The sequence below is a fragment of the Zalophus californianus genome, chromosome 1 (genome assembly GCF_009762305.2).
Source record: "Zalophus californianus isolate mZalCal1 chromosome 1, mZalCal1.pri.v2, whole genome shotgun sequence".
In the NCBI taxonomy this organism is placed as follows: domain Eukaryota; kingdom Metazoa; phylum Chordata; class Mammalia; order Carnivora; family Otariidae; genus Zalophus; species Zalophus californianus.
The window spans coordinates 101,704,495-101,726,813 of record NC_045595.1 but is presented as its reverse complement, the minus strand read 5'-3'; the positions used below and the strand labels follow the sequence as shown (position 1 = coordinate 101,726,813).

At 35.6% G+C, this 22,319-nt stretch overlaps 1 protein-coding gene across 12 annotated transcripts in view; it reads left to right on the top strand.

Annotated features, from left to right (window-relative positions):
• Positions 1-17,060, top strand: part of PLSCR1 (phospholipid scramblase 1) — a 29,186-nt gene extending 12,126 nt beyond the window's left edge. For all 12 annotated transcript variants that reach the window (XM_027586384.2, XM_027586391.2, XM_027586387.2 and 9 more), the window contains 5 exons: positions 1,110-1,152; positions 4,224-4,444; positions 5,884-6,045; positions 13,808-13,969; positions 16,293-17,060. In XM_027586384.2, the coding sequence (XP_027442185.1) occupies positions 1,110-1,152; positions 4,224-4,444; positions 5,884-6,045; positions 13,808-13,969; positions 16,293-16,325 (621 nt within the window). In that variant the 3' untranslated portion in view covers positions 16,326-17,060. The remainder of the gene's footprint in view (positions 1-1,109; positions 1,153-4,223; positions 4,445-5,883; positions 6,046-13,807; positions 13,970-16,292) is intronic.
• The last annotated feature ends 5,259 nt before the right edge of the window (positions 17,061-22,319 follow it).

The window sequence follows — 22,319 nt, the reverse complement described above, 5'->3', positions numbered from 1 at the left end:
GAAGCTCTATGATATATAGGTGCTAATATTATCATCATTTTACACAAGAGGAAACTGAGGTCCAGAGAAGTTATATAATTGACTCAGAGCCAAAACACTAAGAAAGTGGGAATGGCTTCTTACTTCTAGAGCCTTGGTTCTGGATCTCACTGTCTTTAATCCCAACACCAAGTAACTTCCTGGAAGGTGAAAAGAAACATTAAACTAAATTTGGTGTTGAGTGTCAATAAGTGGTACCAAAAACAAAGAGTTAATATTTTGTGTATAACATGATACACTTTTTATTATCATTAATAAAACTGTATTTTATGATGCTTTGCTCTTTGGAAGAACCAATTTTATTAACGCCACAAGTAAGAAAAAAAAAATCCTGGATTTTGGTGTACTGCATGATACCATATCCTAGCAATGTGAGTGTTAGTATTTGCCCAGTGTTGGAAATCTGGTAGGTAGAGTAGGAATATGAAATCCTATGTGTCTGATCAATAAACAAATAAATATATTCCTGTGGTAACCAACCAGTTTTCAGTAAATGAATTGGCTCTCTTGTACTCTCTGTACTAATTTAATTTCCCACAATGCACTTGGGCAGCATGTATTGTAAGAACTTTTTGTAGTTCATATATTCTCTGACAAATACCTTAAACAGATTCTTTTTAAAATCAAGGCCTTACAGAATGTATAGGGGAAGTTATTACCTGCTCCAAAAGATGATATCAAGCACACTTTAAATTTTTTTTTAGATTTGGAAAGAATCTCTTCAAGTGGATAAAGAGTCTTAATATTTCTTAAGTCTTTTCAAGAAGGAACTTTAAAAAAAAAAATTTAGAGGGATTCCAGTGTAAGTCAATTTTATTTGACCTGAATTTGCCCACATTAATAGTGAACACATTCGATGATTGTTTTTCAATTAAAGATATATTAATTTTAATTTTATACCTTTTTAGGTATAAAAGTTTAGAAGTAAGTATGCTATTATTAAATATTGATAAATATTGATAATTGATTATATGCATTCCTTAAAATATAAAAGCACTAATATTAATTTGGTTGGTGTAGAAAGCATGGAAATATAGCTTAATTTTTTTTTTTTTTTTTTACTGTAATAGATAGATCAGATACTGATTCATCAGCAAACTGAGCTTCTGGAAGGTATGTATTCATTGTATTGATCATATTTCTAGAAAGAGAAGATGTTTATACAGATAAAGGCGTATCAGCAACCACAAATGTAACACTTTTACTGATTATTTATAAATGTCTCTCTTCATGATAATGAAATGGTGGTAATTATCAGTAGCTCATTTCTGCAAATTAGGAGTCAACCGGTAAAATACTATTATTCTGAGCATCTGTTCTCATGCTACAGACCCTAACTTACAAGGAAACCAATCAAAACTTACTTTTTCTCCCACTTCTCTCTAGAAATCATTTCAGCTGTTTCCTCCCCAGCCTATGATGATCTTGATATTGACACAGAACCAAATGCACTAGTTCAGTTACCTTAGTACATTTCTAAAGCAAGTAAACTTCTTCAGTTTGGATGGGTATGTTTTGGAAAATTGTATTCTTGCCCACAATTTTTTTTAAAGATTTTATTTATTTGAGAGAGGAGGAGAGGCAGTGAGAGAGTACAAGCTGGGAGGAGAGGGAGAAGCAGGCTCCCTGCCGAGTGGGGAGCCCGATGACGGGCTGGATCCCAGGACGCTGGGATCATGACCTGAGCCGAAGGCAGACACCCAACCAAGTGAGCCACCCAGGTGCTCCTCTTGCCCACAATTTTTATTAGGAGTTCATATGAACCCTGTAAGACCCCTGTTCTGTGGGCTGTGGATTATCACCTTGGGTACAGGGCTAATGCAGTGTTGGAGGATGCTGACCAGCAACCTGGAGGCCTGGCTTCTTAGAACGGCACTCCTGCTCATGTGAATGGCCAATAAATATTTCCTTGGGTACATCACTCCTGAGATGCAAGGTAAACTTAGGAAGCCACTAGATATTTCAGGATTCTTGCCAGGGAAAAGAGAACCTGGATGGATTCATGAACTGTGATGTCTTTCTTCTAGATATAAAGAGTTTAATGAACATTCATCTAGTTTTTAGAATATATCTGTTAAGTCCTTCTTCACCTCTCTGCAAAGTCCCTTTCCACTGGTAGAAATTGTAACATCAATTTTAAGAGTAGAGCAATAGATGTGGTTAGAATGTATAGTTGCTGCCTATTTTATTTAAATTGCTTATCCTGTACACTGTTAGATATTTATAGTGTTCTTGTTTTTGTTAGTTTGTTTATACTAACTTTTCTCTGCGAACTTGTTCTTTGTTGTTTGATAATTTGTACTTTGAATTTTTTAATGTTTTAAGAAATTTATTTTTGACATTATAAAATCAAACCAAACCAAAACAGACACTGTACATTAAACAGCATTCCATTTATAGTTTTTAAATGTACAACTTTTATATATATTGGTGAAATATGTATGTATTGATCATGAAACGTAAATTCCAAATTTAGTAGTTCTTAATTCTTTAGTTTTCTAAAAGTGATGTCTTTAATTTTCTTGTTTTCTTTTCATCTCAATGAAAGTGTATATTGTGGGCGCCTGGGTGGCTCAGTCGTTAAGCTTCTGCCTTCAGCTCAGGTCATGATCCCGGGGTCCTGGGATCGAGCCCCGCATCGGGCTCTCTTGCTCAGCGGGAGGCCTGCTTCTCCCTCTCTCACTCCCTCTGTTTGTGTTCCCTCTCTTGCCTTGTCTCTCTCTGTCAAATAAATAAATAAAATCTTAAAAAAAGTAATTAAAAAATTAAAAAAAGAAAGTGTATATGGTAAGATTATGGTAGCCTAAAGAGATGAAGATTACTCCATTTATTTTTAGCATCTGAGTGTACGACAGGCACTTACACACTTACCAAGTCAAAACTTCATAGACAATAATGATGACCATAGAGATCTTTTGTTTTCTTCTCATTTTTTGAGTAACTAGAAGGTAACTTGGAGATTGTGTAAACACATTGATCTCATTTTACAGATAAACTAGCTGAAGAATTTTGAGATTAAACTACTTAAGGAAACACTCAGATAATAGATTTCATGTTATGAATCAGTTTAATTTTTTTCTCATAAAAAATGTGACTGTCAGATGTTGAGGTCAAGGGTGGTTCTTTTAAAGAAAGAGTCCAAAGCCTGTCTGAGCCAGAGCAAAGGCACTTAAGGGAGGTCATGATGATAGAATTTATGAAGTACATCTCTATCTGACTAAAAGTATCCACACAGACATTAGAGAGTGTTTTTTGTCCCATATATATCTTTTAATCATTATTTTGGTAGCCTGACATCCCATGACCCACGTTAATGAGGACTATAGACTAGTGGGACCATTAGTTGTTCCTTTCTGGCTCTAAGCATGGAGAGGTTTGCAATGTGTGATTCAGTATGGGAAGCCCATTGATAAGATATCACATGGGCATCAGCATTTAGCATACCTCTGTCTCCCTGTGAAGAGATTAGCCCCCTCTAGAGTAGAGAGCTTACTTAGGATGCCAGTGGTCTACATAGCCTATGAGTTGCAGCCTTGGTTGCCAAGCTCCTCTTCCCGTTGTCTAGTACCGATCTCCCACTTCTGAGTAACTACTGCTGAGCTAAACAAGGGTGTTCTGGGTCTAATGTGATGTTCTAATTCACCTTCCATTTTCACCCTCTCCCTTTCTACATGTGTGCATTAAGAGTAAGCCCTCTCATTACCTTCCCTCACACAGTGCAAAAACATAAGCCATGAATATGGTATATAAAAAAATTTATTTGATAGAATATTTCATAAGAGTGTAAACGTAGCAACCATCCCCTACGTAATTGAATATATGAAAACTATACCTGTGGATATTTTCTGCATACACCTAGCACAACTAAGACTATTGCACCATCCCTCAGCAGCAGTCTGACTTTCTGACATTTCTGTGGAATTAGGCAGATATGAGTTGTTTTCTGTTCCATGTATCACATAGGGACTCTTCATTTCTCTATGCCTTAACACCCTCTCTTTCTTCTTTCCCTTTCCCTTTCATCCTCTGTCTAGATCATCTCTAAACACCTTTCCTTTTCTTTCTTCCTGTGTTACTTGAAGTATCATCTGAAAATGGCATAACTACATATTATAGTATCTTAGGATAGATTCATTATTCTTTTAGCATAATGGTCATAATGATTTCCTCTTTTATGTTTGTAGTCTTAACAGGTTTTGAAAGTAATAACAGATATGAAATTAAGAACAGCTTTGGACAAAGGATTTACTTTGCGGCAGAGGATACGGATTTCTGTACCCGAAATTGCTGTGGGGCTTCTAGGCCTTTTACCATGAGGATTCTTGATAATATGGGCCGAGAAGTTATAACTCTGGAGAGACCACTAAGGTGTGGCAGCTGTTGTTGCCCCTGCTGTCTTCAGGAGGTCAGTGAGCAATTACCAGTGTCATTTGTAAAGTAGGTCAGCAAGGATTTTTACCCTTTCATTGAATTATGTAATCAAATGAGATTTAAAGGAAAATTGGTCCATAAGCTCTTAGTTTATACTTGAGAGTAAATTGTCCAAGAAGAAATGCAGTGGAAAACAATGAACAGTTAGCCCCATGGCCATGAGTAGTGTGTCTCGTGAGGTTGAGATCAGCGATCTCAGAGACGAGGCTTCTTGATCTTCATGGAGAGCTAAGAAGGTAGTGCAAGTTCCTGACCTACAAGGAACATGAAAAGCCTGGCCAAAGCCAGAGCAGTGAGACCATAGAGAATATCCTAGAATATCCTACATGTGTTCATCCCACAGTTTGGGCCAACCTTGCAGAGAGGCCCTCTCTGAAAAATTTCAGTGCCTGTTTTTTTATATATCCATAGAAATTATGAATGTATTTGAGCCCCCTATAAGAGTATACACTAGTTGTGAGTACCTTTAGCTCCATAAAGACCAGGTGTCTATTTCATTTACTTGGCAGCCCACTAATAGAGAATGTGGATCTCAGGGGAGATGCTGGGGCACAGAGAGTTTATAGGGAAGTTGATTTTTGCCTGTGTCTCCATTGGCCTGAGACCAGCCCTGCCAGAGCCACTCAGTCATTCCACAGAGGGAGCTGTGCTAGCCTGACAGACAGTTACAAGCACATGAATATTTGAAATCTAGTACTGTACATATTTTAAAAGGTTAACTGAAGTTATTCATGCTGAATTATTTATTTTCCATATCATTTAGGTTAGATATAGTAATATTTATCCAGGAATATCTGAGGAAAAACTGGGAGTTTGATGTAATATGCTCTACAATATAAAGTGTACAGTAACATATATTACACTATTGTAAAAAACAGAGCTAGGAAGTCATTTACTGATGAGCACACTGAGGCACCTTCAAGGTCACCTAGCTAAGTAGCAGAGCCAAGATTCCAGGCTTCATTTTCTTTCCATTTTGGCACCATTGCTACTCATATTTAGTAACTGTACCACTGACCAGAGCTGTGTTCCTACATCTAAACCACTGTTTTTAAAAAAAAGTTTAAGAAAAGAGTTCCTTAACAATTTAGACATTTTTCATAAATATGGAGATTAAAAAATGTACAAAGGCCAGTGGAGCAAAGCTTTAGTGGAGACGATGCATGCAACCTGCCCAGGTTTGTACCTCATCTTTTCTTCTTTGTAGTTGGGAATCTGATACAAGTTAATTCACTTCTCTGCTCCTCAGTTACTTTCTCTATAAATAGGGATAATAGTACCAGCCTTTTAGAGATGTGTTATGAATTAAGTGGTGCTTAAAACAGTGTCTGACACTTCAAAAGTATTCAATAAACGAGTTATTACTAAACATTATACTTATTATGACTTATATATATTCTCTCGCTTTTATAGATAGCAATCTATGCTCCTCCTGGTGTACCTATAGGTTATGTTACACAGATCTGGCATCCGTGCCTGCCAAGGTTTACAATTCAAAATGAGAGGAGAGAGGATGTACTAAAAATTATTGCTCCATGTCTTCTATGCAGCTGTTGTGCAGATGTTGATTTTGAGGTAAGAGATGTGATGATGTTTACACGTCTTACTTTCCTTGTAAGGGGTAATGTAATTTGGGAGGATGTTACAAATAAAATAAATTTGTGTGTCCTGATATTTCAAGAGGAAGACAGTGTGCTTATATATTTAACTTTGGTCAGAGAGGTGATTAATGCTCTGATGAAGCATCAGTGTTGATTATACTAAATGGAAAAAAAGAGAAGCAGAGACTTGTAGTCAAATAAATAGATAGAAGCAAAACATCCAACATTTGAACATGGTGGTGTCTATATGGATGCTCCATATATTATCCATTTTAAATAAAATGTGAACCTCGTCATCTAGGTCTGATTGCCAAGGCATATGAATCCTTCCCTAGTCTGAAATACAGGTTGCCAGTGCTCTGGATTCTCTTCAAAAGTTCTGACATCTTCCAGTTCCTACAAAAAGCTCACTTATGCAAAGAGAGTTTTAAGAAAGAGAGTGTAAGATATACTTCCCAATTATGCCTCTTTTTATCCTTGTGTTAAATTTGGTCACTGTAAACCACAATTTATCTGTGTATTTACTACATGGAGGAATTTCATTACAGCAGTTTTTCCATAGATGGCCTAGCCTCGTAGCCCAAATTAGTTAGTTGCAAATGTATAAAAATAGGGAGGTTTTTTAACTTAATCTTGATTTCATGATTCTCTTGAAAAATCATAAAATATATTAAGCTGGACCAACATTTCCACAAAAAGGGACAAAAATCTAAAACTGAGCAGGGCTGCCCCCTTATGATAAGATGTATGAAATCTGACACTGTCCCCTGACTTCCTACAGTTTTCCACTGTCCAGCTCCATTCTTGGTATTATCTGCCTGGCTTCTCTTAATCATATGATTTCCAATTCCTCTGTTAGACCCTGATTATATAAAAATTAATCCTTCCCCTCAGTGACTTCAGAGTTGAATGAGAGAGGCAATTCTAAGAAAACACGTGATAGAGACTTTATAAAGACTCTTACAAAGTCATATACATAGTGTAAGGGGGGAATTGAGGGGATGTATACTATGCATGTGTAAAAACTTTATAGTTTTGTTTTTTTTTTTTTTTTTATTTGACAGAGAGCACAAGTGGGCAGAGTGGCAGGCAGAGGGAGAGGGAGAAGCAGGCTCTCTGCTGAGCAGGGAGCCCGATGTGGGGCTCGATCCCAGGACCCCGGGATCATGACCTGAGCCGAAGGCAGACGCTTAACTGACTGAGCCACCCAGGCGCCCCAAGACTTTATAGTTTTTGTATAATAAAAGTTCTCTATGTAGGAGTTACCATTCCTATGAAAGAGCCAGAGGACTGAGAGGTAATTGTTCTTTCAGCGAATATTAATAGAATTTTTGCTGACATATACTTTATTTGTAGAAAGTAAGTGAAAATACTGGTGGAACAAGCAGAATTGGATTGTGAAACTTTAATATTTAATGCTAAGGAATTTAGAAATCTCCCAGCAACCCTTCTCAGTGGATGCCTTAAAGCATCCATTATATGTAATGAATGAACTACTCTCCTGTGCATCTAGAATGGTGCTAACTAGGTAACATCTTTGAGGGAGCTGAGAAAGTAGTCCCTTGAATCATTTTCTGTAGGCTAGGTAATGAAAAGTTTGGAAGCAGGAATTATCAGTACGAGGAACCACTATGGAACATGGACTCCGTCATAGTGTTGATGGTATGGAAACAGAGTAGAAAAGAGACAATGGCCTGAACAAAACGAGCAGGAACCATCCTAAAGGGAGAAATAATTCGGAGACATTTCATAAGTATACCAAGTGGGACTGATTCATGGCTTTGATGCCAGCTGAGCATGAAAGAAAATTTGGAGATGATTCTGATTCATATTGTTCTAATATCTGATGTTTAAGAAGCTCAATGAGGGGCACCTGGATGGCGCTGTCAGTTAAGCATCCAACTCTTGATTTCGGCTCAGGTCATGATCTCAGGGTCGTGAGACTGAGCCCTGCAATGGGCTCCACACTGGGCATGGAGCCTGCTTAAGATTCTCTCTCCCCCTCTCCCTCTCCCTGTCCCCACCCCCAGCCCTGCTCTCTCAATCCCTTTCTTTCTCTCTCGCAAAAAAAAAAAAAAAGAAAGGGGTGCCTGGGTGGCTCAGTCATTAAGCATCTGCCTTCAGCTCAGGTCATGATCCCAGGGTCCTGGGATCGAGTCCCACATCGGGCTCCCTGCTCAGCGAGAAGCCTGCTTCTCCCTCTCCCACTCCCCCTGCTTGTGTTCCTGCTCTCGCTGTCTCTCTCTGTCAAATAAATAAATAAAATCTTAAAAAAAAAAAAAAAAGGAGAAGAAGAAGCTGAATGGATAATGATGCCATTAGCCAGGTTAACAAACTTGGAGAAGAAACAGTTGATTTGTGAGAACCTCATAATTTGTATTTGAGTTATGTTGGATTTTTGGTATGTAGAGAAAAAGTTTGGGATGTGTTCAGCATATAGATGGTAGTTGAAGCCATGAGATTGTCCCAAGGGTGAGTAGAAGAAAGACAAGTAGACTTTTTATCCCATGGAGGCAATAAGGGAATCTGTCTACTTCCAGGACTTTTAGTAGGGGGAAAAAAAAAACCCATGAAACTGCTAATACATTATAGTCCCCTCTATGAGTCTGAAGTCTGAATTCATACCACTGTTATGGATGAGGAACGTCGTAACATAGAAACTGATCCTGACTGGTGATGACAGATGATGGAATTAAATGCAAAAGCACACTAGAAGGAGATCACCAAAGACTGATTACCAAAACACTCTGTTCCTATAGAAAAAGCTGATATTCACAAGAACAGATCAAAAATTACATAATGTTCTAAGAATTAGTTCACCACCAACAAACTGCATATAATACAAAAGTCTGCAATCAATCATATAAGAAATATCTAAATAAACATTAAAGAGGCTAAAGAAGAAACAAAAAAAGGTCATAAAGGGAAAATGAGACTATTTGAAAAAGGACACGAGGATCTGAAAACAAACCAAATAGAAATTCCAGAAATAAGGAACACTCATTGATGAAACCTCATTGGAAGGGTTGAGCTGAAACCCCAATTTGGGTTGAGCTGAAAATTAGATACAAGTGAAGAGGGAATTAATGAACTGGATGATCTATATGAGGAAAATAAATAGGAGGGTGGGAAAAGATAAATTTGAAGGGACCAAAAAAATTTAAAGAATTGTGAAAGCTAGAATAAACTACTCTTGCATGTGCCAAAAAGAAGTCACAGAAAAAGAGAATACAGAGAATGTACCAAGATAATATTCAAAGAGATAAATGGATAAAATCATGCAGACTTAATGCCCTGGTTTCTCAGATTCAAAAAGTACAAGGAGTTTTGAGTTAGAAGAAATGACACTCAGATACAACTTGAACTGCAAACTTCAAACTAAAAAGGGAAACCTAAAATCAGGAAGTGGGAGGGGGGGAAGGTTATCTCTAATATGTAATTCCTTGAACGTTAGGGATTATGAACATTTTACTCTAAGTTTACTGGCTAGTTGTGTTTTCTCTCTTTGAATTGTCTATTCATATCTGTTGCCTATATTTTTATTGGGTTGTTTACTTTTTTCTTGTCAATTTATAAATGTAATTTGTATGTTGAAGACATTGACCCTGCATCTGTCCTCTGACCTGCAAATAGTTTCCACAAATCTACCCTTTCTTTGTGGAATTTATATATATATATGTATTTATATTTTTATATTTATATACAAATATGTGTCATATATAGTCGCATATGTCTATTTTAATATCTTCTCATTCTCCTGTCTTGATTATGAAGTTATCCCCAACTTTATATTTTATTTATTTCTTTAATCTTTTTATATTTAAATCTTTAACTTACCAGGAATTTTATTTGTAGAAGACAGAATCAAACATTTTTTTCCTTCAGATGGCCAGACAGCTATGTCATGACAATTTATTATGTAGCCATTCCTTGCTGAATTGAAATACTGTACATTAAATTCCCATAAATAATGGAATCTATTTCTAGATTCCCCTCTGTTTCATTGATCTAATTATCTGTTCTTACAACAGTGCCTTATGATTCAATTATGGCAATTTAATGATGTATTCTATATCTAGTCATAGCCAAACAGCCACTTATATTCTTCTTTATCATATTTTTTGCTACTATCAGATTTTTCCTTTCCTGTGAATATTAAGGCAATTTTTCAAAAGTTAGAATCCTATTGGTGTTGTATTAAATCTGTATACTATTTTTCAAAAAGTAGCATTTTTATGATGATAAACCTGTCTCATCCCAGAAGTGTTATGTCTTTTTATTCATTCATATCTAATTTTATATTCTTCATAAGATCAAATGGTTTTCTTTATATAGAACCTCTATCTTTTTTTGTTAAAATTTTCCTAAGTAATTTATAGGCATTATCACTATTAAGAAGGAATATAGATGTATTAGATACTTATTCTTAATATTGAAAAAGGCTATTTATTTTTTTACCTTTTATCCATTCTTCTGACTGGATTCTGGTATTTAACTTAAGAAACATTTTTGCTTATTTATACTTGTTTTTTCTAGTTAAAAATTACAGAGCAAAGTGAAATCATTTTAACTTCTCATGTTTATTTACCAATTAGCTCATTTTCTTTTCTAGTCTACTTGAGTGGCAAAACTGAACAGTAATGCCAATTGTGAGAATACCTGCCAAGTTGATGACTTCAACTGAAATGTTTCACAATTTAAAAAGACATTGGCTATTATTTTTCATATTGTTTTTCTAGTCCTATTTTACCTAGAGTAAGAATTAGCAAAAAGAAATTTTAAAGATGAGATAGAAAACATTTTAGACTTTATGGGTCATATGGTCATTGTGTGCAACTATTCAAGTCTGTCATTGTTGCATGAAAATATTTACAGACAATATATAAATACTGCATATAACTGTGTCCTAGTATGACTTTTTTACAAAAAAGGTGGGTAGGCTAGATTTGGCCCACTGATCATTGTTTGCTGACCCCTTACCTAGATTTTTATTAAGAATTGATACCGAAGTATCTAAAAGCAGGGTATCATAGTGGTCATGTTTATAGATTCTGGAACAGAGTGCCTGGGTTTGAAGTCCTCCCCATGACTCCTTATATGTGAACTTAGACAAATTATTTAACCTCTACTTGCCTCAGTTTTTCCATATGAAAACTGTGTTTAATAATAGTACATATTTTGTAAAGATACTGTGAGGGGGGAAAAATCACCTGATACTTATAAAGCATTTATATGTTATGCATATGCTAAATGTTACATAAATGCTTAATTAGCTAATAAATAAAATACTTTTTCAGCATCTGATATACCAATATGTTTTGAATTATATGATGTCCTAGCATTATACAATTTATTACACTATATTCTTTTGCTACTTACCTAGGTTCTAGGTACTAATGTTCTATTTGAATTTTTTGCATTTATATTTATATTATAAATGAGCCTATAGATTTATTTTTAGAATACCACTATCATCAGTATAAATGTATAGGTATATAATAGTTTAATATTTCTAGAAGTTGCAATCATTTTATTGTATAAATTTTCCATTTTTAAATACCTAGAATTTAGCTAAAAATTATCTAATCCTATTTACTTTTCAGTTATAAATCATTATTCACATTTCTGAGCCTTTTCATAAAAAATTACATGTTCTACTTCTTACATAAATTTTGGTAAATTTTTAAATTTCTTACTGTAGGAATAAAAAGGAGAAAAGTCAATATTGGTTAAATCTAGTCGTAGGATTATGGTGGCTTATAAATTATCTTTTGTATATTTCATTTAAAAAACAATTCAGAAATTAAAAATGACTAAATTTAAAAATAAATATAATGTTTTATTACTAGCTTCAAATGCTGATGACAGCTATTAATGTATAAAACACAGGGGTGCCTGGGTGGTACAGTCAGTTAAGTATCAGACTCTTGGTTTCAGCTCAGGTCATGATCTCAGGGTCCTGGGATCCAGCCCTGTTTCAGGCTCCATGCTCAGTGTGGAGTCTGCTTAAGATTCTCTCTCCCTCTCCTTCTGCCCCTCCCACTTATGCTCTCTCTCTTTCAAATAAATCAATAAATCTTTAAAAGCAAACAAAAAACACAGGTATGCAAGAGGAATTTGTATTAGTTTGTTTAGCCACAATTATGTTGCATAACAAAAAACCCCTAAAGCTCAGTGGCTTAAAACTACAGGTATTTATTCTCATGCTAATGGCTATGCAGGTCAATTGTGTCTCGGGGAATATACCCAGGCTGAAGCTAGATGGCTCTGATTTGGGCTGTAAGTTGGCCTCAAGTCTACTCCAGGTATATTCAATCTGGAACTGTAGCAAATGCAGCTACCTGGATTATGTATTTCTAGTGGCTGATCACTGGAGAGCAAGAGCCAGGCCAAACTACTTAACCATGTTTAAGGCCTCTGTTCATGTCACATCTACTAACATTCCATTAGTCATTAAGTCATATGGCCAACCCTAAATATCAGTGTACAGGGACATATACTGGGCCTTCAAATGGCGGGGGAGGGTAGTGCATGAATATTTGCTGAACAGTAATCTATGCTATCACAGTCAAGTTAGCAGTTTATTTCAAATTTGTAAAGAACCCATCCACCCATGCCAAAATAAAATGAGTCAGCTGTTTTTAGTTTCCCTGCATTTTTTTAAAGATTTTATTTATTTGTCAGAGAGAGAGAGCACAAGCAGGGGGAGCAACAGAGGGAGAGGGAGAAGTAGGCTTCCGCTGAGAATGGAGCCCAATGTGGGACTTGATCCCAGGGCCCTGGGATCATGACCTGAGCCAAAGGCAGACACTTAACCGACCGAGCCACCTAGGTACCCCTGGTTTCCCCACATTTATTTTGCTGTTCTCAGCCTGAGCTAGGGCTTCTGTGGGTGTTGCTGGCACTTGTGGTACCTTGTGCCCATTTGAAAAGGACACTTCTGTTCCTGGTTTGACATAACTCTGCATGCACATACCATGGTAAGTGTGGGCTACGTTCATCCCCCCACATACCTACTTGGTGAGGTGCATTTGTCCAGCCACAAAATGTTCAACTCTTTAAGATGGCCCTGGGCTTTCCTCAGGCAGAATTGTAAAATTAGAAAATTTTACTTTGGAGCTCTTTTTATCATCTGCCCTTCTTTTTGTTGTTCACTGTCCATCCACCTCACTGTTCAGTCTTACCCCAACTCTTGACCTGTGACATCCCATCAAGTTACTTATTGGTTATTTTCCTTTACTCAAAACTGCCAGTCTTCTTTTCCAGGCTCTTTGCATTTCATATTTTCCTACCGATGGTGGTAATGAACCCTCCCATCACATTTAAACACAGCTTATGTAAACTCTCTGTGCTTCTCTTACAGCATGGGGGATTAATTTAATACCTTCCTGATGGCTTCTGGAAATTTCACCAAAGAAACATTTTATATTTGTATTTTTTTCTGCTTATATTTTGTTTTAGATCAACTCATCTATTACTATCTTAATGTAGAATAGAAAATGTTAAATATTTAAGCAAAACTACTTTCATGTTCAGTTCTCTGCAGCAAAGAAACAGGTTTCTTTTTTCATGCATCTAAAAGTAGATACAAGAATCTATATACATTTAATGAGTGATATAATGTTCATAGTTAAGTATTGCACATAATTTTGATAGAGTATTTCACTTTATTTCAACTTTTAGTTTGTTACTAGTTTTCTAGAATTCATTAAGAATGTTTTTTTTTTTCATTTTAGATTAGATCTCTTGATGAAGAAAATGTGGTTGGAAAGATTTCCAAGCAGTGGACTGGTTTCATGAGAGAAGCATTTACAGATGCTGATAACTTTGGCATCCAGTTCCCTTTAGACCTTGATGTGAAAATGAAAGCTGTGATGCTCGGTGCATGTTTTCTCGTTGTGAGTCTATTCTTGCTAATCTTGGGTTTAGATGGTTTTTCTAGTATCATTCTGAAATGATTTAGTAAGTTGTACATTTTTAAATGACCTTGTTAAATTTATAGGTTTTATTCCAAGGGGGCCCATTTAATTCTAGCTCTGAAATTTCATTATCTCCTGGTATTCTGGGTTTGCAGGTGACTAGTTTCTCTGGAGAGTCTATGCAGTTTCATTTGGTAACAGAAAGACCTCATGTGTTAAGGAGGGGCCCTGGTCTTTGGGGTTTTTATTTAAAAATTGAAGTCAGTACTGTGAAAAAGAGTTTGAATTTGGGCTTACATGGAATAGGCTCAGTAAAACAAGATTTTGTCCTGATTCATTATTAAATTAAATCATCTAATACAGGAGTGCAAACTGTAATAAGAGTAAACATCCAATCAAGCCATTAAGTAGAACTGCCATTTGAAAGGAATTACGTGGGATAGAGCTGTGATTCTGAACTTATCTTCACATTTAATCAGCCAGGGAACTTTAAAAAAAAAAACCAAGTATCAGGCTGTACGCCAATTTAACTAAATTAGAGGCTCAGAATTAGAAGTTTGTATAGCTCCCCAGGTGACTCCATATGCAGCCAAAATCAAGGAGTCCTGGGACAGAGCAAGAGTTTCCAACCCTAGCTGCTCAGTAGAAACACCTGGATAGCTATCAAACTCCCTTTGTCAAGACTGCATCCAGATAGTAAATCAAAATATCTGAAGTGGGACCAAGCCTGCAAGCTGTTTAGAGCATCAGGTGATTCCAGTATGCAAGGAAGGTTTGGAGCCACTAGATGAACATCTTAAACACTGACGTGAGGATGCAATGCCAAAAACACTAAAAAGTGAGAAAATATACAGAAAAAGGATCCAGTTACTTCAACAAATAAGTGTCAGTAAAATGAAAAGATAAAAATAATATAAAAAGAGAGAGAAACTTAAGAGACCTCAACTTAATGCTATTTGTAGACCGTATTTAGATACTGATTTGAACAAATGAATATAAAAAGACATTTAGAAGGAATTCAGAGAAATTTGAACATTGACTGGCTATTTGATGATATTAATAAATTATTATTTTTAAAAATTTGCTAATGACATCGGGCTTATATAAAAACAAGAGAGTCCAAATTTTTAGGGGCACACACTGAAGTGTTTCAGCATAAAATGGTAGGATATCACAGATTTGCTTTTAAATAATGAGGGTGAGGGCAAGGGGGATTTAGGAGATAGAGTAATTAATGAACCAAGATTGGTCATGTTAATAATTATTAAAACTTGGTGAGTGGCCATTAGGATTTTATTTTGCTATTCTATCTAATTTGGGATAGGCTCGATGTTTTCTGTATAAAGTTCTAAATATAACCACAGTTAGGTTTAAAAACGGTGTTTTCACTGTTTATTTCACGTGAAAAGTAAAATTAGACTTAACCTTAGGAAATGATTTGACCAGAGGTACACACACAATAACCAAAGATATGGTGTATAAAGGGAAGAGAGGACAGTCTGGGGTGTTTGGTTAGATGAGAAATGGGGTTGGGAGTTGTGGTGGGGTTATTAGGAAATGACTATGGTGCACATTGGGCCTCTTCTAAAGGACTTTTAAAGATTGGACAACTTCTTGTAGATGTGGGGAAGACACTGAAAATTATTTAGTTAATTGGTTGGTTTTAAACTAGGTATAAATAAAAAGCTATAAATCCAAATCTCAGAAAGATAAATCCTGGTGACTATGTAAGAAATGGATTGATGAGAGGTAAAATTAACAATAGTGCAATTTCAAGTAAATGATGGTAAGGATTAAATTATTTCTGTGTAAACAGCTAAAGGAAAATGATAGATGTGAGAGAATATCCATAGGATTTGATGAAAGTCATAGGGAAGAGGGGTCTGGTTAGACACTGATGTAGTGAGACAAGTTGGGGAACACAGTGGACAAGTTTGCGAGAGAAATCATAAAACTGGGACCAAAAAATCTAAGATGCATGCTACCCCTAAGATGGCTGTCATTCTCCTGAGAAAATCTGAAAGTTGTACATTGAATTCCAGTCTTAAGAAAAGTTGTATTACTAGAGAAGAAGTACAAAAAGTTAAGGAAGAAAGATCAAAAATAGGAATATTCTGAGTGGCATGAGAAAAAGTGAAATTTAGAAGAATTACCAGAGAATAAATTAAATTCATGCAGGTAATCAGTAAGTGAATAGAATTACAGGATTTATATGTTATTATATTAGAAAGCTCTCAACTTTTCCCAGATGTTCCCTGCTTTGTTGCTGAAAACTCATTTCTGTATTTTTGTTTTTATCTAGGACTTCATGTTTTTTGAAAGCAGTGGAAACTGAGAATAAAAGGAGCGTGATGGTGGATTAATGAAAGTCTCCTCAGAAAGTTTGAAGTCTGTGTATTGATTGGGACTATGTAAAAGAAAAGCTCACTGTTTTTTTTTTCTTTACTGAAATGACTTATAGCATATGTGAATTATACTGTGATGCCTGAAGCTCCTGTCATATATGACTTTTCAAATTATGAGTTTATTTTCTATATCACTTATAAATGTTTTTATGCATTTTTTATTTCATACATTTTCTTTTTCTTTATGTATTTTGGAGAAAGGACATGGGAATTTTTACATTTAATCATGAAACTTCCCATGGTAAATTGTTTTGAACTGTAATCTCTTTTATTTTCAATTTTTAGAGAAAATTGTTTAAAGCCTTATTGAAGTAATTTTAATATAAAAAGTTAGATTTTATTAAATATAGTTCCAATTTACTTCACATGTGTAACTACTATTGTTACTTTGCAAATGCCATATATTCACATGTTAAAAATCAATATAATTTCAGTTTCCTTTACAATTATGTCAAAATAATACTTAATATTCATATTACAAAGGAACATAAAATGTGTATTTTTTTCAGCAAATTACAGTATATTTAATTTCTTTTATAAGCTAATCTGCTACTATAAAAAGATTTTCATATTGACAAGACAGTAAATTACTGATGTTTTAATGATTTCCAATGAAAAAGATATGTCCTAAAGAAGAACACATTTAAAGACTCACTATAAAACTAGAACATTGTTGTAATTTTTGAAGTAATTATTTACACATGGAATGAATGGTTAGCTCCTGTATTCATTTTATCATTCATAGAGCATAATAGTTATGAGGTCACTCAGGTATTAAATAGAACATATATATTCATCTGAGTAGAAACTTCAGTAATGGTCTGTTAGATTATTTACACCAACAATCAAATAACTGATTTAAAAATTATTGATACATTTCGTTGCATATTTGATATTTAAATAAACTGTGATTAGTCAATTTCGATGGTATTCTAAACATTACACATTTACCACCTGTTCCCTTTCAGATCTCCTTTAAAAGGAGCAAAAGCATATGATGATCTTTATTAAAATCCATACCGGTGCTGTAAAGTAATATTTCTACCTGTCAGAAATTTAAAGGAATTTATATACTGTATTTTGTAGGAAAGAGGATATGTCTAACTCACAATTTAACTAATGCAAAAAAAAAGTGTGTTTAGGAAATAAGGACTTTGGGGAGAAACTCTGGTTCATCTTTAGCAGAACTCCAGCAACACCACTTAGCCCCTAGTGTTGAGAACATTGGGATGGCAGGGGAGCTACAGGGAAAGCAACAAACTTTCATTAGCCCAGACAGCCGCCCCCCCCCCCCCGCCATGCCAGATTCCAATAATGAGGTGTAACTGAAACACTCGTGTTGAGTTTACAGTTGGTACAGACAGCATGCCAGATAAAGTGAAGGTACTTTCATTGCTGTTTCTTAGAGGCTACATCTTACTTTCATTTTCCCTCTGCTCTCCTACTCCTCCTCCCCGTTCTTTGCATAAGATTCAGGAACTCTAGTTAAGCAAAGTAAAACTACAACTGATCTAAACAGTTCTTTCCTTCCTCAAGGATGTGCAAGGAAGTGTTGAGCAGAAACCCACACACTCTGCAGAACTCATTTAAGTTCAAATACTAGAAAAATATATTATCATGAAACATTAATAAAGAGAAAAATCATCACACATGAAAAGTTAGAAATTTAAATGAGAAAATTACCAGGAATTGCAACAAATGTCCTGACATTTGTACACAAGTTTATAATTTCAATGAGATTTGAAGGAATGCTGCATATTTATTTCTGGAAAAGGCAGTAGAGAAAAAGGAACATTCTGGTGAGACAAAATTTTAATGTTGAAAAATTTGATGGAGACACTGGAACAATAGATGGCATAAAGTAGAAGGATAACACATAAAGTAAAAGGGATTTTAGAAATTCTCCAGGAAGTCAGACAAACTCAAAGGGTAGAGGGAAAAGGTGATTCCTGAGGAACAGATATATCAATTTTAATTGATACACAACAGGAATTTCAAAAGCAGAAATCAGATGGGGCCAAGAGAATACTTTAAAAATATAAGAAAATATATTTGCAACCAAAATGGACTGTAGTCTCTGGGTGAATGGATTTACTACATAGCAGACAAAATTAATCAAAATAACCTATTTATGATTATTCATAAAACAATTATCACATGCCTGTCCTATGGCAAACATTCTTAAGCTGTAGTAGAAGGGTTTCTGTGGCCTAGCTTCTATGATGTTGCCAGTCTGGTTCATTTTTCCTTACTTCACCAATAGGGTTCAATCAATTCAGTATTCTTTAATCACAAGCATTTTTTAAAGGAAGAAGAATGTGGGACTAAAAAGTAAATTCTATAAAGGTACTTGGGGCCTTGTCCCCCCATTTTCCTTTGCCTGCTTTAAAGTGGAGACCATACCATTTCAGAGATTCTTTCCCTCAGAATGATGTGACCTGTAGAAATGTAGTGTCATGGACTCATTCAGAACAGGGGTCCTTTTTGCCTGTCTTCTACCCCGAAGAGAGCAAAGGAAAACATCACATCTCAGGCTGTCATTCTGTCCATCAAGTTCTGAATTTTGGCTTCCAAATACACTCTGCAGTTGAACTGGGCCCTTGAAGAAATGGTTGATCCCAGAGTTGTGTCAGGGAAAAGAACAACACAAACCTCAAACAACTTACGGAAAAGCAAGGAGGTACTTGATGGACCATGTCTAAAGGATGAAAGAACGATCATGAAAGGGCTCTCACCAGCAAAATTAAAGACAATTTGAGCATCAAAATATTAATAGCGAGGCATTATTACCTATTGAATCAAATAGGATACCACACATCCCTACAGATACACTTAGAAATAAATGTGCAAATTAAAATTTGATGAGAAGTAAGAGGCCTATAGTATCAAATCACTACCCCCACAAAGTCCTTTTAATTTGAAGGGGGGAAGAGTAATTTTACAGCAAAACCTAGCAGCTCCCACCATAATCAAGTGATTGAAGTGATCATCAGTAATGGGACAAAGTGCAATTGAGTAACACCTGATCAGAAGCAGTAAGAGGCAGCATCACAGGATCTATGTCATATGGGAGAGCTCACGGAATTTTTTTAATGCTCAGTGAGCTCACCTTTCATTGTGGTATGCCTGTTGTCCAGTACTTGTGTTTATCTGGTTATGAAATGGGCTTAGTTTGTAGTTTGTTGTTACGCTTATTCTCAGTGCACCTCAAGCTTCAAATTCTTCTAGTATTCAAGATGTGAATTAGTTTGCCAGAGGGTTTTACTAAATGTCTGCTCCTCAGAATCTGTCACTTGAGCATTACCAGCTGTAATTCACTGTTCTTTCCACTCAGTGCTTGTTAGCCTGGGAGTAGGGATGCTCTGTTTAAGGGTCAGTTTTAAGCAAACACTGTAAATCTTGTGAGTCCATACCCCAATTCAATGTAGTCTGAAGTCCGAGACTGTGGGGACTTGGCCAGTTTATCTCTTTAATCATGTCATCGGAAGGGAGCTCTCATCTGAAACCAATCATGCTGGCGACTGGATCTTGAACTTCCAACCTTGAGGACTGTGAGAAAACAAATTTCTGTGTTTAAGCCTTCTAGTCTGTGATATCTTCTTATGGTACCCTAAGCAGACTAATATACCAAATTAAAATCAAGACATTGAAAGAGTTTCATTCTTCCTGGAGGCACTAGGGTACAATCCTTTCCCTTGCCTTTTCCATCTTCATAGGCCACCTATATTCCTTGACTTATAGCTTCTTTCCATCTCTAAAACTAGCAAATGCTTCCTTTGTAGCATTTCTATCTCTGACTCCAATTCTGCATTCTCTCCCACATTTAAAGGACCCTGGGGATAACATTGGGCCATGATGGATAATCAGGAATAATGTCCCTATTTTAAGGTTACTTGATTAGCAACTTTAATTCTATATGCAACTTAATTCACCCTTGCTATGTAACATAACACAGGGTTTAGAATATGGATATTTTTGTGGGGCCATTATTCTTCCCATTGTGTGTATGGATATTTATTATACATGTGAATATATGTATATATTTATGTATACATATTTCCATATAAATATCCATAAATAACATATAGTATTACTTTTCATGGGCTTTAAAAAGATATAAATGGCATCGTCCTATATATACCTTCTGCAATTGAAATTTTTCATTCACTGTTTTTTCTTTTGTACCTTGCCCATGTTGATATTTGTATCTCTGGTTTGTACATTTTTATGGTCATATATAGTATTCTGTTTTATGACTATAATACCATGTATTTACCTGTTCTTTTCTGGATGGGCATTTTCGTTGTTGCTAACTATGATAGTTAATATTATGTTAATTTGGGTAGGCCTAGGTACCCAGATATTTGGTCAAACATTCTACATGATTCTGTGAAAGTATTTTTAAGACGAGATTACCATTTAAAGTAGGCTTTGATTAAAGCCAGTTACCCTCCATAACATTGGTGGGCCACATCTTATCAGTTGAAGACCTTTACTAAAAATGATTGACCTCCCTCAAAGAAAAGGGAATTCTGCCGAATACTCCTTTTGGACTCAGACTGCAGCATCATCTCTTCCCTGGGTCTCCAATTTGTTGACCTACGCTACAGATTTTGGACTTGCCAGGCTCTACAATCATGTGAGCCAATTTCCTTAAAATTTCTCTTCCCCTCCTCTCACCTTCCCCTTCTGCCATCCCTCTTCCTTATTCTATTTTTCTAGAGAATCCTAATACACTAACTTTTCTCTATTATCAATCTTACAGAATATTTCTATACATGTTTCCTTATATGCATATGGAAGAGGTTCTCTAGAGCTATTCCTATTATTGGAATTGGTAGTTCTAAAATTATGAGCATCTTCATTATCATGAGATATTGTTAACATTGCTCTCCAAATCAGTTATGCTGATTTATTGTTTCAACAGTAGCATATGAGCATTGCTATTGCTTTACATACCCCCCACATCTTGATATTTTCAGTTTTTGTCAACTGATATTTTTTAAAGAAATTTCATTGTTTTAATTTGCATTTCTGAGATTTCTAGTGAGTTTGAACATATTTTCATTTGTTTGTTGGATGTTCATATTTCCTCTAATACGAATTACCTTTTTACATACTTGGATCTTTTTTTTTCTGTTGGTTTGCTAATTTTTTTCCTATTGATTTGCAGTTCTTTTTCAGATTACCAATCTTTTATAAGTTATATACCTTGGGCGCCTGGTGGCTCAGTTGGTTAAGCGACTGCCTTCGGCTCAGGTCATGATCCTGGAGTCCCGGGATCGAGTCCCACATCGGGCTCTCTGCTCAGCAGGGAGTCTGCTTCCCCCTGTGACCCTCTTCCCTCTCGTGCTCTCTATCTCTCATTCTCTCTCTCTCAAATAAATAAATAAATAAATTCTTTAAAAAATATATATAAGTTATATGCCTTGCAAATATTTTCTCCCAGATTGTGGCTTTTCTTTCACATTATTTGTGATGTCTTTTTTGTGCAGAAATTTATTTTTTTAAGGATTTTATTTATTTGTTTGAGAGAAAGAGAGAGAGCAGGGGAGGAGGGGCATGGGAGAGGGAGAAACAGACTCCCTGCTGAGCATAGAACCTGGAGCAGGGCTTGATCCCAGGACCCTGAGATCATGACTTGAGCTAAAGGCAGACACTTAACCAACTGAGGGCACCCAGGCACCCCTGTACAGAAATTTAAATAGCCATATTTATCTACTGTTTTCATGGTTTGCATTTTTGAGGTGTTTGTTTTTATTTTGCAGGTTTGCATTTCATAGGGCATTAATCCACTTGGAACTGATTTTTTTTTTTTTGGTATAGTGTGAGAGATACCTAATTTTATTTTACATAAATAAGCACTCCAATATCAATAAATTGTTATCTTTTCCCTGGTTTCTGATACTTACCTTTACCAGAAT